This window comes from Schistocerca nitens, chromosome 1 (assembly GCF_023898315.1).
Source record: "Schistocerca nitens isolate TAMUIC-IGC-003100 chromosome 1, iqSchNite1.1, whole genome shotgun sequence".
Classification (NCBI taxonomy): Eukaryota; Metazoa; Arthropoda; class Insecta; order Orthoptera; family Acrididae; genus Schistocerca; species Schistocerca nitens.
In genome coordinates, this window is record NC_064614.1 from 472,568,938 (window position 1) to 472,594,594 (window position 25,657).

The following is a 25,657-nucleotide window of genomic DNA, read 5'->3' on the forward strand; positions in this document are numbered from 1 at the left end:
GAGAAGAAAGGCGGAAGCCAGAGAAGAGGAGCACGGAAGAAGGCAAGAGGAGGAAGAGGCGGAGCGTGACAGAAGACGCGAAGCCGCCCTTGCCCGCCGTGAACGCCAGCGCCAACGCTGGCAACACGGCAAATAAAGATAAGACAAGTCACAACCAGCAGTTCTGGCCGGGTTTTGCAGGTTTTCCTTGGCCGCTAAGGTAAATACCGGAACTGTCCCCAACAAAGTCCTGCAAATAAATTCCCAATTGGGAGAACGCCCCCCCCCCCTTCTTTGCACCCCTGCGAGAAAAATAAAGAGTGCCACAACAGAATTAAGTATACCCCTTGGCTGAAAAGAGCTAAATGCACGCTCTATAACAGCCCGCCCTTCTCCATCCGAGAAGGGAATGAAAAGTGCAAAAAAAAAAAAAAAAAAAAAAAAAAAAAAAAAAAAAAAAAAAAAAAAACACTCGAGGAGCAGTCTCAGGTCGCACCTGATGAAGGTTACAAGCTACGTGACCGAAATATCGTGCAAGTACGACGCTGATATCCGGCAGAACACCCGACAACCCAAGATGTCGATAGTTATTCTGTTGGCGCAAAGTTCGCATCCAGACTTCATTTAACTCAGCTTCCTCTTCTTTTGTGTTGAAATTATGAATGTTCGTAAATCTCAGTTGGATAGCTATCCAACAACGCAGACAATGTGTTTTCCTAGCTAGAGGGCTAGTCTCACTAAATGTCATTGCATGTCCTTCACTGTGAAAGGCATGTTTCGCTAGGATTGATTTATTAGTTTGTCCCAAGCTACAGTTCTTTTTATGCTCTGCTAAGCAAGTGTTCATACTTAGTAAGCCCCCCGAGGTATTTCTAGCATATGGCATTCGTATGTGTGGTTGCCTAATGTTGTCTTTGCAATGGAATTCACAACCTACAAATAATTAAAACGACTCTGGCTTTGACAATCTACAACTAGAGATTTCCACGAAACGAAGTATCATGTTGAGGTTTTACTTCGCTTAAGCAAAAAACCAATAATTCCCGTCTGAATCCTATTACAATGAATAACAACTTTGGTACCGTAAACGATTTATTCTCAAAAAGACATAGTGTCCAAACATTGTATAAATACGAAGTACACAATTCCAGATTCTACTCTAAATGCAATTTCGAGAAATTGTATTGCGTTGCGTTTCCCCCCCCCCCCTCCACCCCCCCCCCTCCCCCCCCCCCCGCCTTTTTTTGCAAAGACACAAAGTTGGCTGATACTGATTAGCCATGAGAAACAGAAGACATAATCCATGACTGGTATTTCCAGAAAAAGATCAGCGGTGCAGCAAATCGAACTCAACACATTTACTTTTAGTGTCTCCCTATCTACGAAACCGAAGTGCAGATATCACGTACTGAAGGACAAACAGCAATTGTACTGAACCAGTGAACTACTCACTCGGTCGTTGCTTGTTGTGCAATTGATGTACATGATGTACCTCTAATTCTCTGCCTAAACAGTGGGCGCAATAATCCTTCCGCAAACCCCTAGTGCTGAAATTGCTTCAGCACAAGACAAAAAAGGAGTCAAGATTTCTGTTTGCTCACTAGCCAGTGATAGAAATTCTGCTCAGGTAGTCTTCCGCACGCATTTCAGTGTGCGTCAGTCTTCACAGAGAGGTAACGAATCCTCACTCATGTGAACAGAATAACCACTCTGTTCATGGAGAAACGACTGCACACACTCCTTGAGGCGAAATCAACACCTCTCAAAATCTGCCAGATTCTCCGCTCTGGCTCTCACCAGCAAAGTCTGTCAGTCGATCCATGGTGGAAAGTGTCTTCGGGCAACCTGCACAGGATAGTGTCTCCAGGACATATGCGTGCTCCTCCTGGACACTCATGATCTACATTTGTGCTTAGGCAACGAATTTTAGCAGCCGCTACAAAAACATCACCTCTCACCACATGGGTCATGTATCTGCCAGTCAATCTCCTGAATCTCGTACTCCTTTTAGAAGATTTTCTGTAAGTTTCCATTTCCCCTCCTACAGCCTTAGCACTCAAATACGTGCCTCTGCGTTTTGGTTGGAAGCGTGCTCTGACGCTCCCTGTAAGAAGATTCCTCAGAGGTCAGCTCACGACCATTTTTTGTGACTCCGCAAATTCCTTTACATTAGGAGGATGTCTTTTCGCCTTGTTCCGCCCATGACGCTCTTAAGCCAGGAACGCTATTCTTTTTCTTTTCTTTTTTTTTTTTTTCTTTTCCACCAGAGTGCAATCTCCCGCCTGTCCTGTCTGCGCCATGAGCGTTCTGCAGCCTTTAGTTTGTATATTGCCACATCCTCGCTCTGCTCTCTCTCAGGGCCGTAAATGTCCACCCCTGCAGAACATGACATCTCTCATCCCTTGCCCCTCTTTAGCCAATACTGACTTCTGGGGAACGCGTTGCCCAATCACCTTTCCTACCAACCCTCAACTCTAATTAACTCCCAAACATGCAGTACTTCACAAATTGTTAGTATGTGATGCTAAACAGTATCAAATAATGAAATAATTAATAATCTAATTTTTCATCATAAACAGTGATCTAATGTAAATAGAAAACGTTGGTGGCAAAATCTTCTTTTCGTTATACCAAAAAAGTTCAAAAAAGTTCCGAGGCCGATTTTATTCATGGCATATAAGCGACGTGAGCGCAATAAAACTACTATGGTAGCTAACAAGTGCAAACAACAAATGTGCATTCGACCAGTCAGTTTTTGGCAGACAGTGTTAACTCGTGGACATATGGCCATAGTGTCTTAAGTTTGTTGCGTCAGAAACCGCACTGGAACAACATCTCTAAATCAGATGTCCCAGATTTCTTCCAGAGTCTTTTGAAGAAGAGAAAAGTCTGTGCAAAATTTGTCCAAAACACTTCGATTACCAAATAAAAACAACGACGCAAGGACACATGCCACAACTTGATTAAAATCTACGATGTGAACAATTATTATTTTCCGGAGAAAATCATCAGGGGTAATTAGACTTGGTGTTACCAGTACAAACCTACCACAAAACGACAAAGTGCAGAAATTCACATGAAGGTTCAACACTTCGACGACAAATACGACATTCAAGCCAATGAGGCCCCCAAGTTGACATACCTTCGAAGGACGTTTTGACAGCTTCACGTGATTGTATGAATGTTCTGTGAATTTTACTCAAGTGCGAAAAACTATCTACATCTGCATCTACATCTACATCTACATGATTACTCTGCAATTCACATTTAAGTGCTTGGCAGAGGGTTCATCGAACCACAATCATACTATCTCTCTACCATTCCACTCCCGAACAGCGTGCGGGAAAAACGAAAACCTAAACCTTTCTGTTCGAGCTCTGATTTCTCTTATTTTAATGTGATGATCATTCCTACCTATGTAGGTTGGGCTCAACAAAATATTCGGAAGAGAAAGTTGGTGACTGAAATTTCGTAAATAGATTTCGCCGCGACGAAAAACGTCTTTGCTTTAATGACTTCCATCCCAACTCGCGTATCATATCTGCCACACACTCTCCCCTCTTACGTGATAACACAAAACGAGCTGCCCTTTTTTGCACCCTTTCGATGTCCTCCGTCAATCTCACCTGGTAAGGATCGCACACCGCGCAGCAATATTCTAACAGAGGACGAACGAGTGTAGCGTAAGCTGTCTCTTTAGTGGACTTGTTGCATATTCTAAGTGTCCTGCCAATGAAACGCAACCTTTGGCTCGCCTTCCCCACAATATTATCTATGTGGTCTTTCCATCTGAAGTTGTTCGTAATTTTAGCACCCAGGTACTTAGTTGAATTGACAGCCTTGAGAATTGTACTAATATCGAGTAATCGAATTCCAACGGATTTCTTTTGGAACTCATGTGGATCACCTCACACTTTTCGTTATTTAGCGTCAACTGCCACCTGCCACCATACAGCAATCTTTTCTAAATCGCTTTGCAACTGATACTGGTCTTCGGATGACCTTACAAGACGGTAAATTACAGTATCATCTGCGAACAACCTAAGAGAACTGCTCAGATTGTCACCCAGGTCATTTATATAGATCAGGAACAGCAGAGGTTCCAGGACGCTTCCCTGGGGAACACCTGATATCACTTCAGTTTTACTCGATGATTTGCCGTCTATTACTACGAACTGCGACCTTCCTGACAGGAAACCATGAATCCAGTCGCACAACTGAGACGATACCCCATAGGCCCGCAGCTTGATTAGAAGTCGCTTGTGAGGAACGGTGTCAAAAGCTTTCCGGAAATCTAGAAATACGGAGTCAACTTGAGATCCCCTGTCGATAGCGGCCATTACTTCGTGCGAATAAATAGCTAGCTGCGTTGTACAAGAACGATGTTTTCTGAAACCATGCTGATTACGTATCAATAGATCGTTCCCTTCGAGGTAATTCATAATGTTTGAATACAGTATATGCTCCAAAACCCTACTGCAAACCGACGTCAATTATACAGGTCTGTAGTTCAATGGATTACTCCTACTACCCTTCTTAAACACTGGTGCGACCTGCGCAATTTTCCAATCTGTAGGTATAGATCTATCGGTGAGCGAGTGGTTGTATACGATTGCTAAGTAGGGAGCTATTGTATCAGCATAATCTGAAAGGAACCTAATCGGTATACAATCTGGACCTGAAGACTTGCCCGTATCAAGCGATTTGAGTTGCTTCGCAACCCCTAAGATATCTACTTAAGAAACTCATGCTAGCAGCTGTTCGCGTTTCAAATTCTGGAATATTCCATTCGTCTTCCCTGGTGAAGGAATTTCGGAAAACTGCGCTCAATAACTCCGCTTTAGCGGCACAGTCGTCGGTAACAGTACCATCGGCACTGCGCAGCGAAGGTATTGACTGCGTCTTGCCGCTGGTGTACTTTACATACGACCAGAATTTCTTCCGATTTGCTACCAAATTTCGAGACAATGTTTCGTTATGGAACCTATTAAAGGCATCTCGCATTGAAGTCCGTGCCAAATTTCGCGCGTCTGTAAATTTTAGCCAATCTTCGGGATTTCGCGTTCTTCTGAACTTTGCATGGTTTTTCCGTTGCCTCTGCAACAGCGTTCGGACCTGTTGTGTGTACCATGGGGGATCAGTTCCATCTCTTACCAATTTATGAGGTATGAATCTCTCAATTGCTGTTGCTACCATATCTTTGAATTTGAGCCACATCTCGTCTACATTTGCATAGTCAGTTCGGAAGGAATGGAGATTGTCTCTTATGTAGACTACTGGAAGCGTTAGAAGCACCATCTTAACTTTACTCTATTTTTATTAATTCACTCTAAATCTTTCTGAACTGGCAAGGTAGACTTGGTCACAACTACACCAAACTTCGCCATTGTGTGAAGCACATGTTTGGCAGGTCTCAAGCATTCTTTTAGTTTCCTTGTCGATTTAAAATTCATTGGAGGCCCATATTTGGTCAAAACTTATTCGATGCGATCAATGACCTTGGTGATAAAAATGAGGGAAACAACTTTTGGATTCGGCGGCTGTTATTCCTCATCGCTCCTGAAATTCTCTTTTCTGAGTGTAGCGCTCATTTCACCTCCTTATTGGGGTTCTCCTTTTTCTAAAAAAATTGACTGTAGGTAGTCGAGTTCTTCTTGTACATAAACTGGCTCGTATAATGTATGAGTCCTATACATCACGGTTTCAATTAAACATCTTTTTTGTGGTAAGTGATGATCAGATTCCTTGTGGGGGAAACGATCAATGTCTGTTGCTTTCCGTTGCACTTTATGGACTAAATTTCCGTCCCGACATTCCATTACTGATACACACATAAAATTATGTTGCCTGTTGCTCTCTTCCTCCATCGCAAATTGAATATTTGGGTTGACACTATTTACATGTATCTTGAGGACATACAAATCCATAAGTCAAAACTATAAAGGTATTATCCACATATCGTGGTTATACGTAAAGGGAATGAAATTATACGGCATGACAATTTTAACAGAAAGTAAAAGGGAGCTAAACATTTGGATACCGATTATTTAGCAGGAGGGTAACGATTGATTGTTTGTAATCGAGAACGATGTCACCAGGTATCTAATACGGCGAGTTACGCAATTTTCTTTTTCGTCACACAACTATATATGCAGTACCAGTTACGGCGCTGGTTAATCACTTCTTGTTTTCTTATCAGAGTTTGTGAAGTCGAAGCAATTTTGTTAGGCAAAGAAGAATGAAGGTTCTACAGCGATAAGGTCGTTGAAACAAGAATTTCAACTCTGCTACTGCCTGTCAATAATATCGATTAGTTTTATGATTTGATCGTTTTGAGATGTGGTGTCGACCAAGTAGTTCTTTGGTAGACATAGAGCATTCCATGCCTATACAACACTATTAACACACAACGGGCATATGGTTCAAATGGCTCTGAGCACTATGGGACTCAACTGCTGAGGTCATTAGTCCCCTAGAACTTAGAACTAGTTAAACCTAACTAACCTAAGGACATCACAAACATCCATGCCCGAGGCAGGATTCGAACCTGCGACCGTAGCGGTCTTGCGGTTCCAGACTGCAGCGCCTTTAACCGTACGGCCACTTCGGCCGGCCAACGGGCATATGGTTAGCTCTCATACCCTGACATGGGAGTGTAAGCAGGTGGCCAGAATGCAAGACGCAGACCGAGACTGATGTATACGGACTAAATTAAGAGACCGCATTGACGGTCTTACGCAGAACTGAAAGCAGCAGGAGAGAATATCAGAGAATAGATAACAGATACTGCTATAAACCGGTCTTCAGACTGAAGCTTGCTGAAGAAGGCTGAATTCATATCGGACTAGTGTCTTAACTAGTCAACGGCCTTGCTGCACGGTAACAACGGTTCCCATCAGACCACCGAAGCTAAACACTGTCGGTTTTGGCTAGCACTTGGAAAGGTGACCCCCGCGTCTGCTGAGAGCTATCGGCAAGCGGGGTGCACTCAGCCCTTGTGAGGCCAATTGAGGAACTGCTAGACAGAATTAGCGGCTCACAGTAACTGACAATGGCGGGAGCGTTGTGTGCTGACCGCATGCCATATCCACATCCAATGACGGTTGGTACCGTTGGGCCTTCCGAAGCCTGTTCGGACGGAGGTTAGACTGGGTTAGTCTCTTAACTATTCTATGATGACATCAAGATTCTCATAACCGCATGACTCTCAGTTTAATCATTCTTACACATTCTTTGTAACAGAATACCATCCTTTTGACAGCCACTGGAATAATGATGACTCGTGCTAGACATCTTACGTATTCTATACTCTGCAGCTGCTACAATGGACATCATACAGACAGTCGTTTTCACCTGTGATTAAGTTTCCAAAGCGTGTGGTTAACAATACAAGCAAAAAGGAAGATTAGGATTTAACGTGTCGCCAAGTTGAGGTGATTAGAAACTAAACGCAGATCGCATTGGAGGTGAAACACGGAAGGAAATAGGCCATGTCCGTTTCAAAGGAACCATCTCAACACTTAAGTGATCAGGGAAAGCAAGGAAACCGTGATGCGGACGTATTAGGAAGCACCTTTCTGCAGAATGCGATCCATTGCCTCAAACTATGCCGACCTCGCCCGGTGTTGTAATTTATGTAGACTTTGTCGTTATTACCAATCGAACTGTGCACGTAAGATGTCATCGCATGGCAGTTCGGCTAGTAACAACACAGTGACACTGTGCTCGGAGAAGATACATCTCTTTGTGCTGACATTGTTAAAATCAACATTTTTTATATGCTGTTATCAAATATTTCTTTATAAAATCTTGTTATTAGTTTACGGGAATCAAGTGTTTACAGAAACAACGTAATTAATTAACGTCTACTCCGGCCGTAATGGTGAGTTCTGATTCTCGCTGTACAAAAAAATACAACCACTTCTCACTTTTGTTGTTTTACGAAATCTCCTCAAAACGTTTATGCTATTTGCATCTTGGGAAAAATTCATGTACAATTAATAAACTGAAATTTTTCAGGGCATGGGAGGTTGTGGAGAGCTATAGTTGAGAAAGTAGTTTGATTCAAAGCTTGATTAATAAATGAAACAAATATTATGACTTCTCATGGTATTCTATGAACCATTTTGTATGCGACAAGGCCTCATGAAAAGCAACACTGATCTAAGAGCGCTGCGTTATTTCCCATTAAAGTTATGGTTTGCGGATGATTTTACGAAAAATAGTCCGGTACTAAACTGCGTTCCGAAAGTGTGTATGTGTCTACTGGAACAGTAAGCACAAAAGACTTCATTTATATTGCACTAGGTTAACGCTCGCACCTTCACTCGTGTAGACTGTATGGCTTGCAGAGAATCTTTTTTTTATTTAACAGAATTTTTATGATTTTCACAAATTGCAACACCTTCTAGGCTTTTCACGCTAATTAAAGCAATATAAGCGTGGTCTTTTCCAAGTGTACTTCTGACCAAAAATCGATTCTGGTAGCTGGAATCCAAAGTTTTGTTAATCATGCCATTTGGTTACTTGTGGAAATATTTCGATAGCGACTTTCATCCCCTAATAAATATTTATTTCTATCTAACCGAGAAGTGAAATACCAATTTTCATAAATTTTACTTTAAACCTTTTACTGTAACTAAATATTGTCTTACAAATGTTCGTCCCCTGTTGCAATCGCTTAGGGGTTGAATTTCCAGAAACACTGAAACACGTATTTTTTTAAATTTAACCGAGAAGTCAAATACCAGTTGTTGCAGATGTAGCCTTAAAAACCCTTTAGTTCTGTAGTAATTATTTAATTTCAAAAAAATTGGCGCCTACTGTTTTACCCCTAGTGACTTAATTTCCAAAAATGTTGAAGCACGTACTTTTTATTTTCTGATTGAGGAACCAAATACCAGTTTGAATAGTCCTAGCTTCAAATCTCCCTTAATAGCGAAATACTTTCTAAAGTCATTCATCTCCTATTTCGCCTCATTAGGGGTTGAATTTCCGAAAACAGTGAATTACGTATTTTTTCGCCTGTAACTAAGAATCCAAACACCAGTTATAAAAACTTAGCTCTAAAATGCTTTCGTAATAAAATATTTTCATAAAAAAGTCTCATGCCCTATATCACCTTCTTAGGTGTTCAACACCGGAAAACATTTTTTTTATTTGTAACTGGGAAGTCAAATACCAATGTTCACAGATGTAGCTTTAAAAATACTTTAGTAGTTCACCCACTATTTCATCACCATATGGATAAATTTCCAAAAATGATGAGACACGTATTTCTTTATTTCTGACTGAGGAACCATGTACCAATTTTCGTAGGTCTATCTTCAAAATTGCGTTAATAATGACATTTTTCAAAAAAGCCCTTCATCCCCAAATTCCCCTCTATATGTTTAGAACTTCAAAAAATCCTTTGTTAAACGATGCTTATGGTTAAGGATTCTTACCTTCTACAAATTTCAAGTTTCTATCCTTAGAATTTTGGGCTGGGCGAAGATGATTCAGTCAGTACGAAAGTTAGCTAGGACGTTGCCTTTCATAAATAGAGATGAAAGACATCTGTCTGGAAAAGTACCTTGCGATTTAGCATCGCACTTTCGTCTCGTTGTGTTCTTTAGAAGAGACTCGTTCGCCTGCTTGTTACTCAAACGGACTTAGTCATGAAACAGCCTTCTTATCGGATCTTCCTTCGTCGCAACACTGATACCAAACAGTTTACAATAATTAATACACAGTCTTTCTTAAGGATCTGATTGCTCTGTCTTGAACTACTGAAGTACCCACCATCTGATTACATCGCTATCAAAGCATGAGACGGGAGCTCGCGATATAATCAAAGGCGATAGGGCACAAAGGCCAACAAGTTACGTTAATGAATTAACGAAGCTTTCTTTGGTGCTTTGCAAGTCATGATCATATCATCAAATTTTCCATTTACGTGATGAGTCACTTTTCTCAATAGGATAATGTAAAATAATTATCGCGAAGTAAATGCAGTTGGTACCGGGTATGTTTCTTTTCTTTTTTTCGTTGTGCAGATTATGAGAATGATACGAATTTAATTTTAGCCGTCTTCTCTTTCATTTGCGAATCTGAATGCTGAGGTCTGCTTGCTCATCTTCGTTTGTTAAATAAACAGCAGAAATACTTACCTTTCAGGTCAACGAAGATACGATAGTTCGCGTTGTTGATCTCTCTTTCGGCGAGTGTCTTACATCTTTCCAAAAAAACAATACCAGTTCCGAACACCTCTGCTCCACTAACTGTTCTCTGGGATTTAACTGAAAAATAAACCATCTCTACAATGGGCAGGCTCCGTAACCTTTGGAGTAAGTATTAATAAGGTTAAGAATAAAAAATACATACGTCGTCTGAGTAACAATTCTTACTAGTGCTACAGTCGTCACATGAAAATGTAATATCACTTATTTCAAACGAACTTAGAAGATCAAGCGGGTTAACTAGTTATGCTGTAATGATTGCCATAAGTGGTTCTTTACCTGCTATAGCTGTATGCGATGTGAATGATATAAGATCAACACTAGGGTCAGGTAAATCACACCAAACAAGAATGTAAATAATTTTTCTGCGAAGTGCACGATAGTTTTGGGGTACAGTTTATACAAATATTTTTGTGAGTTGTAGTTTGTATAGAAGAATCATATCGCATTCTACTGAAAGCCATTCTGGTAACGGAATTACATTGATATTCATATCATGTGGAGCTGAATAGGGTCTCTCTCCTTTTTCTTGTTCACATTATTGTTCTACCAGGCGTTGATTTCTACGTGATACTGAAATTCTAGATAAGCTGACCGACGGACTGTTTTAATGTTGCTACTTTCATCATATCCATCTTTCCGGACGTAGCTTTCCTCATATGTCTGCTGTTAGATAGTTATAGTCCTGTATGTTTTACAATATCGAATAAATATATTTATTATTCGCAGAAGCCGAAATTTGTAACCATTGAAGGACGTCATTTTGCATTAGTTGTTTGTACATCAAGTCGAAGACTTGCCTTGAAATTTTTGTGCTCGTTAATGATGTCCATTCTTCAAAGAGTACGGCACACACGCCAGCATTACTCTGCATCGTCGTGTACCTTTAACCACTGCTGCTTCAGACATTTTCAGTTGGGTTTCAACAGCATTTCCAGCTGATACCTCAGATATGATCTTTGCCTAGTTTCTTCATGATGGACAACATCGTCACTGAAGTGACAAAGTCAACACATTTTTCCTAGATCCAGTCGTCTTGTGGACACCTCTTCAAACAACTAGCCATTTTAAATGCTCCTTCAAAATATGAACAACCGATAATGAAATTTGTCATAATAATTCACCAGAATTTGAGAAGAATAGTGAGGTTCAAGCCGAGAAGAAAAAATGACCTCTACTCCTCTCTACACTGCCAATGGCACAGCAGATTTTAAATTCAGTGTAATATAATTTCTTCTGAACAACCACTTCTATTCCAGGGACGATTTTTTAATTAAAAACTGGCGTGTGTAACTGAAAAAAAAACTAGATTTGTTTTTATCAATAATTACATGAGTAGTATTAAGGACTAATTCATTCATTCGTAGTAATCTGCATGTGGCCAGCATGTAATCGTACTCACAAGCAAATCACATATACGTAGTCAGTGCATTGGCTCGTTCCTCATCATTTCGATGAGAATCGTGCAATTGATCTACGGAACAAGTAATTAACTAATTAAGTAACCAACTATCCGTGGTTACCGCGAAGTTACATTTCAGTATTACCCACTAAAACAGTTTACTACCTCTGACTGCGCAAATAAATATCTCGGATATCCAGAAATATCTAAATCCAGTCTATAGATTCATTATTACTGCTAACTTTAACCTCATGATAACTACGGGGCACATTTTCTGATATTTTGTTGCTGCATCAGATGGCGATTTTCAAGGAATGCCGGAAGTAATTCTTCTCGACATCATTTACGGAGACTGAAAGACGTTACCTTCAATGCCATTGATGTAAAACGCCAATGGAAATTATCCAAGCAAACTACATAGAGCCACGCTTAACTTGCTCATTACTATGCTGTAATACACCAGTTACTATGCATTTTTGTCCTACCTTTCAATCCACAGAGCCAGAATAATAAAGACGGCATTAGTCCTCCAGCAAATGCAAACAATCCTGTTGGTATTTTTCATCAGACTGAACTGACCATCAAATGAAACATTCATTGGGAAGATATGCAGAGGTAGCGCTGAACGAAAAGCAATATGGTGTTGGCCAAAATTAGTTAGCTTCTAAAACGCAGAGCAGTGGATAAGCAGGAAATAGAGGGGTGCACTATGTCGCATGGTACGCAACCTGGAAAAACACAGAAACTATCTCGATTCCTTTAAAAGAAAAATTAATACCCGCTGGCTTATGTGACACTGACGTGCATGATCCAGTGTTCGATGCACGCTATACCATAACGCTTGTATATAACTCGACGGTGGGGTGGTCAGACACTTACGGCAGCATGCGATAGGTGCAATCAAGAGAAAAATCACTTTGTTCATTAAACAGTGTATAGTATTCTACAACTGGTAGAATTTGATAATTGTCTCAAAAAGAAAACTATCCAACGAACGACGACTTTATCTGATTGACAGAGAACCTGCCAGAAACAGCATACCATAACAGTGAAAGGTAAACAAATATAACATCTATCTTTGACTTCCTTTCTAATGGTGAGGGCAAGACGGTCCCTGAACCAGTACAATCCAGTAAGGGAAGAGAAAGTTCCATTCTGGAAATGCAGTTCAGTGCATGGAACGTATGTTCTGAGTACAGTCCATTAAGGATTCCACCTAAGGTTTATGTAACTAGAGGACACAAATACTTAGTTGCTACCAGTTAGCAACTTAGAGTGGGGCAAAAGAAATTGTTGTAAGCCTAACATACTGTTTGCTCTTCCGACTAAACTTGGCTATGTTAGTGACCTGTAGGACAGGACAGAACACAGCATACGCTCGTAAGGTAGGAGAAAAACTGTTTTCGTAAGGCGTAAGTGATTTAGTCTGCGTATTCATGGATGAATTTGGATAGTGTGATCGCTGAAACCAAAGAGTTTAAGCTGTACTAACAGTACCTGAGGGAACGCGAAGGAGGGAATTTAATATTTGTATAAGATACAATGGTGATTAAGATCACATACGCTGGAAAAGTAATACTATCGCCTCAGAAAATTAATACTTTACTGCCATGAGAAACATTGGCTAATTTGATTAATAAATTTATCGCACACCTGTTATGTATCTTCAGCGTACAAACTGTTTTCTTGTCGAGACTATCCACACTATAATCAGAAAATACATAAGTCTTAAAATACTTTTTCATGTAAGAATGGATACTCTTAATCGCACACTTGCCATTTTACTAAGATGAATTCCTCCGTAACTGAAAAAGCAGCGAGTCCACTGTCCAAAATCCTCTGTACTCGTGTATGAAGAGGTCGTACCTGTTTCTCCCACGATCTCTTAAATCATATTGATTTTTACAGAGGTAAAAATTTCTCGAGAACCCTACGACAGGTCAGCTTCAACACGCAGACGTGTGGGAAATACGCTACGTCACGAAATCATCAAAAAACACTAGGATCAATTCCGCGTTGCTCCTGCTGTCTTATTACGAAGATCTAACGGTCTTGTGAAGTGTGGTTGATATTGGCCACTATGGCAAATTACAGTGTGTACTCTGCTCAGGAAATAAACAACGAAGAAACCCGTAACGTCTTGCCCATCTCTCTTTTATGTTCCTACTATTTGTTCATTTTCCATTTTTTTGGGTTCCTGTAACGACTGAGAAAATTAATTGATAGATGAAGGGTGTGTGTGTGTGTGTGTGTCTGACTGTCTGATTTTGCGTGCCAGAGGTCGATTTTCGATAAACTATATTTGTAGATGTAGAGTCGCTTTCACTTCTGTCTCTTTCCTGTGTCTGTGATAAACTTGTGGTATAATAATTTCGAGTTATTTGCATTTCGTCCTGTTATCCCTATCAAATGAAGTTATAATTCGGTGGTAAAACACAATGACGGAAAAAATATCGTAGCACCAATAAAGAGTTGTGCGACATAATCGAAAGTTGGTACGCGTGTTTCTACAGCTTAAAGATCATGCCTATTCCCATTTCGCGCCAGACGCATAAGAGTAACGCTAGTAGCCTCTCTATGAGAATACAAATCAGGTTTCCTTTAAATACACACTGTAACGGTCACGAGCGTTAGTTACCTTTGAGATTGGACGTAGTGAGCAGATATTAGTCAAGATTGCCTTTAAGGCTACAAAGATGCCATTATCAACAGCTAACTGAGTTTGAGCGAGGTCGTGCAACATGGCTACGAGAAGCTGGGTGGTCCTTCTGCGATGCTGTAGAGAGACTTGGCAGGAATGTAGCCACTGTACATGACTGCTGGCAGCGATGATAGCGTGAATGTACGGACGCCAGAAGACCGTACTCCGGACGGTCACGTGTCACTACCGAGAGAGAAGACAATCATGTTCTGCGTATGGCTCTGGCGCATCGTAACCGCAGCTGCAGCAGCAATTTGAGCAGCAGTTGGCACCACAGCGACAGAAAGAACTGTTACAAATGGGTGACTTCGAGGACAGCTCCGAGCCAGACGCCGTATAGCGTCCACTCCACTGACCACAAAACACCGCAATTTGCGACTTCAGTGGTGTCAAGCAATAATTCATTGGAGAGCAGGGTCGAGGATTGTTGTGTTACCCTATGAAAGCTGGTTCTGCTTCGCTGCCAGTGTTGGTCGTGTGTTGGTAGAAGGAGGGCAGTTGAGAGCCTGCAAGCAACCAATCTTTCTGCTAGATATATTGAACCTACACCTGAAGTTATGGTCTGGGGTGTGATTACGCATGACGGTAGGAGCGCTCTCGTGGTTATTTCACGCACCCTGACTGCAGATTTGTCAGTCAGTCTGGTTATCCGGCGAGTTGTGCTGCCATGCAGGGTGTTGACGTTGCCTTGTCATGCTCAATCACCGGCCCTTTCTCCAGTCCAGCACATATTGGACATCATCGGACGGCAACACCAGCGCCATCCACAAACGGCATTAATCGTCCCTGTATTGTATTCAACTTTCTAACTGTACCAGCATTTCACATTTACAACGGCTTATCTCGCACTTATATTAATTTGTGATCTTGCAATGTTAATCACTCACACATGAAGGGCTTATTTCAATAGTGGTACAAGTCCATTTTCGTTCATTCTTTTTCATTCTTTTGTTCATACTTGAGTGTTTCTGGTATCTCAGCTGCAGATTTTTCTTACTTTAGGAATCTGTATCTCAGAATGAACAAAAATGGACTTGTACCACTATTGAAATAAGCTCTTCATATGTTACCTAGACAAATGTATCCCCGAAATTTTATTACTCTACATTAACTATTTTTGGTGTTTAGATTTGTGTCATGTCAGTGTGTAATGGGGACAGACACTTTCCAGATTTTTCTGTAGTTTTCTTCTGATCGTAGCACTATCATTACCTTTTTTTCTTCAGTATCTGCACAATGTTGTTGTTAAACTGCTGAAGAGCCCTCTGCGTTACTATTTGCCTCTGGCGAAATTCCTTATCTGAATCGTTAGTTACACACGTTGCTTGATACAGCAACAGCGATGCTGTGGTTGCCAATTTTCTAACACATATGACTTCTGAATTCTCCCTGTCTAATATCTTTGACTTCTGTTGTTGCAGCTGGACTTCTGGACTCAGCCCGTTGCAATTTCGCGACCAGTGGACGTTATGGTGCCCCCTGACCTGCAGGAACAAATAACGGAAACATTTAACGGATATGCCATTTCCTACAGCATCTTTATTGGCGACGTACAAAGGTAAGTCCTGCTATTTAACTGCGAGATGTTGCTAAGAAATACTACATTATGTTAAAAAGGTTCTTCATAATTGAAAACTACTTACGTTGAATTGTTTTAAGTAACTACATATGAAGTTAATGATACCCACAACGAGAAAAAAATCTGTGGGTATTCGTTTCATAAATACACTCCTGGAAATTGAAATAAGAACACCGTGAATTCATTGTCCCAGGAAGGGGAAACTTTATTGACACATTCCTGGGGTCAGATACACCACATGATCACACTGACAGAACCACAGGCACATAGACACAGGCAACAGAGCATGCACAATGTCGGCACTAGTACAGTGTATATCCACCTTTCGCAGCAATGCAGGCTGCTATTCTCCCATGGAGACGATCGTAGAGATCCTGGATGTAGTCCTGTGGAACGGCTTGCCATGCCATTTCCACCTGGCGCCTCAGTTGGACCAGCGTTCGTGCTGGACGTGCAGACCGCGTGAGACGACGCTTCATCCAGTCCCAAACATGCTCAATGGGGGACAGATCCGGAGATCTTGCTGGCCAGGGTAGTTGACTTACACCTTCTAGAGCACGTTGGGTGGCACGGGAAACATGCGGACGTGCATTGTCCTGTTGGAACAGCAAGTTCCCTTGCCGGTCTAGGAATGGTACAACGATGGGTTCGATGACGGTTTGGATGTACCGTGCACTATTCAGTGTCCCCTCGACGATGACCAGTGGTGTACGGCCAGTGTAGGAGATCGCTCCCCACACCATGATGCCGGGTGTTGGCCCTGTGTGCCTCGGTCGTATGCAGTCCTGATTGTGGCGCTCACCTGCACGGCGCCAAACACGCATACGACCATCATTGGCACCAAGGCAGAAGCGACTCTCATCGCTGAAGACGACACGTCTCCATTCGTCCCTCCATTCACGCCTGTCGCGACACCACTGGAGGCGGGCTGCACGATGTTGGGGCGTGAGCGGAAGACGGCCTAACGGTGTGCGGGACCGTAGCCCAGCTTCATGGAGACGGTTGCGAATGGTCCTCGCCGATACCCCAGGAGCAACAGTGTCCCTAATTTGCTGGGAAGTGGCGGTGCGGTCCCCTACGGCACTGCGTAGGATCCTACGGTCTTGGCGTGCATCCGTGCGTCGCTGCGGTCCGGTCCCAGGTCGACGGGCACGTGCACCTTCCGCCGACCACTGGCGACAACATCGATGTACTGTGGAGACCTCACGCCCCACGTGTTGAGCAATTCGGCGGTATGTCCACCCGGCCTCCCGCATGCCCACTATGCGCCCTCGCTCAAAGTCCGTCAACTGCACATACGGTTCACGTCCACGCTGTCGCGGCATGCTACCAGTGTTAAAGACTGCGATGGAGCTCCGTATGCCACGGCAAACTGGCTGACACTGACGGCGGCGGTGCACAAATGCTGCGCAGCTAGCGCCATTCGACGGCCAACACCGCGGTTCCCGGTGTGTCCGCTGTGCCGTGCGTGTGATCATTGCTTGTACAGCCCTCTCGCAGTGTCCGGAGCAAGTATGGTGGGTCTGACACACCGGTGTCAATGTGTTCTTTTTTCCATTTCCAGGAGTGTATTTTGTACGTGGAGACAAATGAAAGAGAACTATTTACATAAAGACATCGAACAAGTCAAGCTAACTAGTCGAAAGTTTAGGACACCGCATCATGCCCTGGATGACATGTGCAGTGGTTTCCACTGTCATGTCTGTGTTGCGTGTATTGAACTATACGCTCTTGCTGGGGCAATGTAAAGCAAGAGGCAAAAATTTATGAGCTAGGTAATACTTATACATGCCGTACAATCAGACATATAAATTAACGTACACATTCCATTAAAGAACTCTGTTTCTTCACAAATGTCATTTATCTAGAAGACATTTTGTCCATACCATTTTTGTTAACAGATTGATATCCCACATCTTGCTCTGCCCTAATAATCATTATCTCAGAGCAGTTCCTTCAGGACCCAGTTAGTCGTTTGTCGTTCACAAGAAAGAACTTTTTTACAAAGGACATAGAGAAAGCGAGTGGAAGCGTTTGGGAGCAGATATTAGTTTGGACTTGCGCTTGACAACCAAAGGAAACCTCCTTAAAACCTCGGCGGGAACTGAAACGCTGGAACTATCATTAATTAGTTGTGCTGACCTACTGTTCTCTATCTCACAAAAAATAAATATTGAACTGTGAGAAAAAATATTACAGAACTTATATGTTCTAGTGTTCATTCTTTGGGGTCTAACATCTGACACGATCTAATCTCTGTTTCTGTCCAGACTGATCGACAACGAGTCACCGCACCGGCAGCGCGCCGCTGGCTTCGACTGGACAGACTACTACCCGCTGGAGAACGTGAGTACCGCCGTGACTCCATAGAAACACAGGGGTTCTTGTGAAGGCACCTCGCCGAAAAGTCGCCCTGCAACTGAGCTTCTCAGCTGCGTTCCATTCAACTGAGTTCTGTTGTATTGCCCCACCCTTAGATGACAATGCAAACGCTGACTGGCACAGATGTGGCAGGCGCTGAGAGCAGAGAATTCGTTGTACTTCTCTGGCAACACTAACAATGCCGGTGGAAAACAGCACTAAATAATCTATGAATGTAACTATCAGGGATCCTTCAGCGTACGAGGCATGCTGAAAAATCTCGGACAGCTGCTTCGAATTTGTTTCCAAAACAACGTCAGTAACAATTTTCCCCAAAACGACTTTATAGAATGAGGAGGTGGCTGCTTTCGTTTTTAGCAAGTACAGAGTGTTATTTCGCTCAGTTATGAGGACGTCCCAGGAAAGATGGTCAATATCCAAGGATACAGGAACGATCATTTGACGCAAAAACTTCATACGGACATATGAACTATTCCGAATGGTTTCCGAGATACAACACTTGTAAAGTACATTTTTATTTATTTTCTGTATTATTTAATACATAGTCAGGTTAACACATATGCAACAGTTAGTAAATATTGTAATTTTACGAAGTATCAATTGAAAAATATCTATTTTCAACACATTCATCTGTAAGCATTGCCATATACGTCACAATATATCTTTTGTACTGTTCAAAATAAATATTCGAATATCGCACCGTCAAGTTTAATGCATTTGTAGGCTCTTGGAAGAACATGTTGTGTTGTTTGTCTGAGCACTTCTGCACGTTCCCTAAGGGCAGCAGCGTCCATGATGTGACCAAGCGGTTCAACTCAGGTATACACTTTTCGTTTGTACAACTCAGACTTAATCCAACCCCATAAATAAAACTCTAACGCCGTAAGGTCTGGCGGCCTTGGTGGCCAGTTAATTGTACTACCACAAACGTACAAGTGATTAGCGTTGAGATATTCCCTCATACGTCTGGTATTATGAGGAAGGGCTCGGTCATGCTTCAAGTACCTTGCAGTCCGCATGGCAAAAGAATGTCATCAAGACGTTCAACAAGCGAATTTTCCAAAAAGTGCAAGTAATTCTGTCCCATGATTCGCCGTTCTAAAATGACTGGACCTATCAAAATGTTATGGATCATGGCGCACCAAACATTGATCATAAAACGAACTTGCAAATTAGTTTCCATGTACTCTCTGGATTTTCTTGCGACCATCGATGAATCATCTCATTCAGTGTAAACATGACTTGATCAGTGAATAGTATTAATTGAAAAAAATGACGATTGTCATTTATCTAGTCTCAAAATTCAAGTCGTGTGGCATTTCGCCAATGTGAAGACTGTAGACACTTTGTTTACTAATGTTTACTGCCTGTAATGTTCGCCGTACAGGTGTTCAAAAATGGTTCATATGGCTCTAAGCACTATGGGACTTAACATCTGAGGTCATCAGTCCCCTAGACTTACAACTACTTAAACCTAACTAACCTAAGGACATTACACACTTCCATGCCCGAGGCAGGGTTCGAACCTGCGAGCGTATCAGCAGCGCGGTTCCAGACTGAAGTGCCTAGACCCGCTCGACCACAGTGGCCGGGTACACTTGTCCGTGGGACAGTGATATATTCAGAAAGTTGTCGTGTACCGGTAATGGGACTACGCTGCAGCATTTCAACATTGTGTTGCTGTTCCTGCGCAGGCTGCTGAACTGGACGTTAAGAAGAAAAATAAGGACTTGGAAGAATGCTTGTTTACTGCCCTGTGTAGGAAACTCTGGTAACACACTACTATCAGGAATTTGACGTGTCGGAAAGCGCTGACTGTATTCTTCGACAATAGCAGGAGTACTGCCATCGCAGAAGCCCTAAATATACACCATATCTGCATATCCTGCATTAGTGTAGATGTGTGGAATTCTAGTCAGCGCGAGTACAAACATAGTTAACCGATGCATCTCTCTGGCACACTCCCGAGGCCTCGCATTTCTCTGTTCACAACACACTATGGACAACTGCGCGTTCAATGGGGCACTTTAATAGCATGAACACATCAAGGACAAGCAGGCTGAAAGCAACGAAGTAGGTTGGGTTACAATGAAACGTCAAAGACGTTGGTTGGGAAAGACACATACATGTGCACCAATAGCCCTAAAACAAATGTACTCTAGATGTGGTCTATCTCGGAAACTATGCGGAGTAGAGCATATGTCAGCATTAAGTTTTTTGCTTGAAATGATCGTTCTTGTCATATCCGTGGACATTGATCGTGCCTCTTGAGACACCCTACGTTTTCTTCCGTTGGAAATTGTAGTTTAATATCGATCAATGACGGACGACATATGATGTATGTGATTTGAAATGTTTATTTCGCAGTTTTGATTTACTTGAATATTCTCATTCACAACGAAAATAAATGACTACGATTATTTATGGCTTAGTAAACCTCTAAAGGACAAAAATTTCCAGTTTTCAACAACTGTACCAGTCTTTGCTTTTGTAAATGATTTGGAGTCTGTGTACGCCTTTCTTCATAGATTATTGTTCTGAATGAAAAGTAGCAATCACCACATCATCATTTTGTTCTGTTCAACTGGGTAGCTGTAACCAAACTGCAGCTACTCACAGAGGTCCCGGCTGTAGTTAGCGTATGGCAGCGAAACTTGGTAGATGTGCTAACGCGATAGCGCGGAACCGATTTACGCTAGAAAAAAATTAATTACAATTTTGACCACCTGGTGCAAATCTGGCGCTGTACAGTATCTTGTCAACGTATCCGGTACAAATATTGAAAAAATTGTGTAAGCGGCAATTAATAATAAAATTAACATTATACCTTTTTCATTTGACCTATTCTACCTACGTTTCGTTCTTAATCCATTGTATATGTATACATTTCCAGACGTCTTTCTCGCATTCACAGTGCCAGATTTGCATCTGGTGGCCAAAATTGGAACTAATTTGTTTCTAGCTCAAGTCCGCTCCGCATTAACGCAGTAGAATATGTACGATAACCGCAATCCTCTTATGACTTACGTGAGTAGCTGCGCTTTAATCATAGCCGCCTGGTATATTCCATCATGATTCCTCTTCTTATATCTTTCTATACTCAAACAGAAAGTTTAAACTTCGAAATAGTATTGAAGAAAGCCCAAAATTTCTTGGAGTTTGAATCTGAGTTTCTATTATCACAACTTACAGATGTTGCTAACTCTTCCCGTAACACATTTCTTCTTTTACAAAATGTGTTATAAATTTGTGTCTGGCGTTTCTTCCGAAAACAGTTTTCTCTTGCTTTCGAACGACGTACAAGGTTTCTAGTGTACCTCAAATTATTTCGGATACCAAAATTCAGTTTCATTCGGGTCTTGCAAGCCACATGAAAGAAAAATGCTACAGTTTTAGGCTTCCGTACACTTGCCTAAATGACAAGTGCCTAGAGACGTAGCTTTTCCCATTCCCATTTGGAAGGCAAAGCTCTTAATCGAGAGCTGGTTGTGATACATACCCCCTAAGAGCCTGTTGCCAGACCCTACCGCCCTAATTACAACGTTTAAATCAGTGGGTGCTGAACCCATCCACTGGGATCGACTAGTCGATCGCCATGGTTTTAGGAGTCAACCTTTCAAAACCTATGTCCGAATATGTTTAAGTGAACTGTTTCTGTAAAATAGTGTTCTGTTGACAATGAGCGTTTCGCACGGTATTTAAAGGCGGTACAGTAAATCTGACAACACTGTCACCGCCTCTTTCGTCTCCATCTGCATTTCACCACTTTTAACGCTCATGCCGTGTAACAGGCTTTTCTTCTATCTGGGGATATTACTACTGGGGAATTACAACTTGGCAGAGCGTTATGAGCAGGGGAAACGAGCTCCGCATCCAGTAGGAAACACAAATGTCTTCTTCTGAGCTTCCACAAAAAGACGATGTGCATGACGAAGTTAATGATCTGTTAAATACTTTTTGTTGTCGAAACTGAGAGGTCTGTTCATATTGACAAGAGAATAAGATCAGTCACAGCTGCATGATTTGAGCTGCTTGTTTCATCTGGCATTTGTGATTGTTATGACACTTAAACTAAATGAGTTAAACAAAGAACTTCAAGGAAAAAAAACAAACTATCATAACTTCTATGGGTTCTATAACGTTTTTCATGCAAAAACGTGAGCTTTGGATATCCCAATTAAAGAAATGTTAAACACTTTCCTCAAATACAGCCACAACTGTCGGGTTAGCAAGCATCATTGGATCAAGAAGTTGCTAAGAGGTATATGGCCAACTTAACAGCACTGAAGTCAGTTTGAAAACTGACTATCAAAGAAATAGAACCGGTTCTGGCTTTCATAGCTCAACCTTTCGAAAAAGTGGATGTGCTAGTTATTTCAAGTAAGACGAGTAGTCCCTTCTCTTGTTGTGAGCCTGAACCTGAAATAATTTGTTCAAAATGATATCTCCTTAAAGACACAGTAGAATGAAGAAAACTTTTGGAAATTAGTTAATGTGTTGTTTTTTGGATGAATTTATCCATGGTAGGTAGCGTTTACAACGATGAACATAGTAAAATATAAGTGTAGAAATGCACTGACTGGTCTTCATCTTTCAGAATGTGTCAAGTTGGCGTTGACAGATTATTGTTTTATGCTTAAGCCTTTACGCATTTCTAAGTCAGTAGCTCTCTACTTACACTAAATTGCATATAGTAGATATCAAGCCTAACATGTTTGAGCACACCTTGTTTGGATACTACTGAGGCTTGTTATGAACGGGCATCACCTGTCACCTATGACCGCGCTGTTAACTCGTCCAGCTGACACAGTCCTCTCCTCCCGCCCCGACCAGTCTGCCCGCACCTCAGCTTTGCTGACAGGGCGTCCGTGAGCGATGTCATGCCCTCACTTCTGTGCAGTACACATCTTGGTGAGTGTTACGCGACATGCAGTGCCAAAATGTTGCGTCACTGGAGCAGAAAAATTACTGAGCGCTTGTCGCGTGACCTTGTGCAGGTGTACTCGTGGCTGGAGTCCCTGGTGGAGCAGTACCCCGGCGTGGTGTCCTCCGTCGTGATCGGCAGCACGTTCGAGGGACGCGAGCAGCGCGGCGTCAAGATCTCCTTCGGCGACGGCAAACCCGTCGTCTTCCTAGAGTCAGGTTAGTCATCCTCACATGGAGGCGCTGTGTTCAGCCTTAGTCAGATAAGATCACGACAAGTTATATTTACTTTCCGTGCGGCTCACTACTTCAACATGCCTTTCATATGGACGCCATATCTGCCGCTTCTGTGACCGTTGGGCCAATTGTAAAGGGAACACATTCGGTGAATGTGGTGAGTGCAGGTAATATCTAGCGTTGCAGGGGTAGGAAAAAATATGGTAACACAGCAAGAAATGCGTGCTTGAACATAAATACGGGTGCTAGCCAAGCCTGCAGCATGTTGCGCTGTTCTACGAGGGTTGTCCAGAAAGTAAGTTCAGATCGGTCGCAAAATGGAAACCACTGGGAAAACCCGATAGAGCTTTGCACAGATGTGTTGGTCAGTGTCTCCAGTATGCCCGTCGATAGTGACGCGTCACTCTTTTCAGTTTTGAGTGAACAGTGAGCACGTAAAGATGCGTAGGGAATAGCGTCTCCCGCCAAGTACGAGGGCCTAGTTAGAGATTTCGCCTGTGTCACGCATCCCACATAACACAACTGTCGAGCAGTTCTTTCTTCATGCTAATTCTCGGCTGCACACTGCAGGGGCAAGGAAGACGCTCCTGCAGCTATTCCGATGAGAAATGTTTGATCACCCACAATATAGCCCGTAATTGTCTCCCCTGAGTCTCATCTCTGCTCGCAAAAACCACTGGCTATGAAGACAAATTTTTTCCACAGACAGCATGCTACAGACCAGAGCAACTAACTGGCCGGAAGCACAGGCGGCTGCTTTCTATGACGAAGATATTGGAAAGTTGATACAACACTACAAAACTCGAAGTTGGAGCGGCGACTATGTAGAGAAGTAGGTGGAAGGTGTACCTAACTGTTGCAAATAAAACGTTTCTGGTTTTCACTGTGGTTTCCATTTCGCGACCGATCGGAACTTACTTTCTGGACAACCCTCGTATTTGACAAGTAATGGCACCTGTGCAATGTCCTCAATACGCTGCAAGTGTCTGTCGTGATCAGAACAGAATTGTGTGTATTTGTGAGTACATTACATCAGAGGCAAGTAAAGTCGAACGTGGGCAAATTGTTGGCGCTCGTATGGGGCGCTTCCGCAACCAAGGGAGCCGAAGTGTTTGGGGTTTCTAGAGCCATCATATCGAAGATTTATACCACATGCAGGGAAAACGGAAAGTTTGGTAGTTCACAACATGAAGAAAAATGTATATTGACCGATCGCGATGGACGGTCATTCAAACGGATTGTGATGAAAAATGAGGGCTACAGCCGCAAAAGTAACTACAGAACCCTGTCAACACCAAAGCAACAAGGGGGGAGCTCCATAAGCAGGGAATGCAGGATGAGCTGGAATCCGAAAATCAGTCATCAGTGATGCAAACTCCCGTAACAGGAAAACGGGGTTTAGCAGCCACAAAACCTGGACTGCGGAGCAATGAAAGAAACTCATGTTGTTGGATGAGTCTAGTTGAACCCTGTTTCTAACTTCTGGCCGAGTGTACGTCTCAGGAGTGAAATATAGCGGTGGTTCGGTGACAGCCATATCGTTTTATTCTACGGACCGTGTGGTACTCTGCAATGTCACATTACTTCCAGGAATTATGTGATTATTTTAGCTGATTTGGTCCAGCCCATGTGAATGTTTGTTCACCAGTGGCGATCCTGTGTTCCAAGACAACAGGGCCCCTTATAACACAGATCAGATCGTCCAGAACTGGTTTTGCGATTTCGACAATCAGCTGCCGCTAAGGTAACCATACCTCAATATTATTGAGCCTCTGTCGTCTACTTTGAATAAAGGGGTGTTATAATCGCTATCCACCGCCATCGTCCTTACGTGATGTTGCTACTATTTTGTAGGAAGTTTGGTGTAAAACTCCTCTGCAAACACCTCTATTTATCGATTCTGAGACGAGTGGGAGTTGTTTTTAATGCCAGCAGTTTTCCGACACCATATTAGACATCGTAACGTGCTGTGCTTTGGTGTTTCCATTTTTTCATCTACCACCCGCAACTTTGCATTGAAACCAATAATGAGTGAAAAGAGGGAGGATAAAACCCGGTTTCGGCACGTACCTTCCTCTCCTTAAAAAGCAGTTTCAGCAAACTGAACGTCTCAGTCCTATGGACGAGTCACAATGAAGTGTCACATATGCTCACTCCGCGAGAGCCTACGAAGAAGTTTGGAATTATCCCAGAGCATTGGCACAGTGTCTAGGCATCAGCTGCTGTATACCACT

At 42.4% G+C, this 25,657-nt stretch overlaps 1 protein-coding gene across 1 annotated transcript in view; it reads left to right on the plus strand.

The window, feature by feature from the left end:
- The window catches only part of LOC126251925 (zinc carboxypeptidase-like), a 66,619-nt gene that overhangs the window by 17,682 nt on the left and 23,280 nt on the right, over window positions 1-25,657 (plus strand). Inside the window, exons 3-5 of the mRNA XM_049952680.1 lie at window positions 15,724-15,860; window positions 18,152-18,227; window positions 23,261-23,405. Coding sequence (XP_049808637.1) covers window positions 15,724-15,860; window positions 18,152-18,227; window positions 23,261-23,405 — 358 coding nt within the window. The remainder of the gene's footprint in view (window positions 1-15,723; window positions 15,861-18,151; window positions 18,228-23,260; window positions 23,406-25,657) is intronic.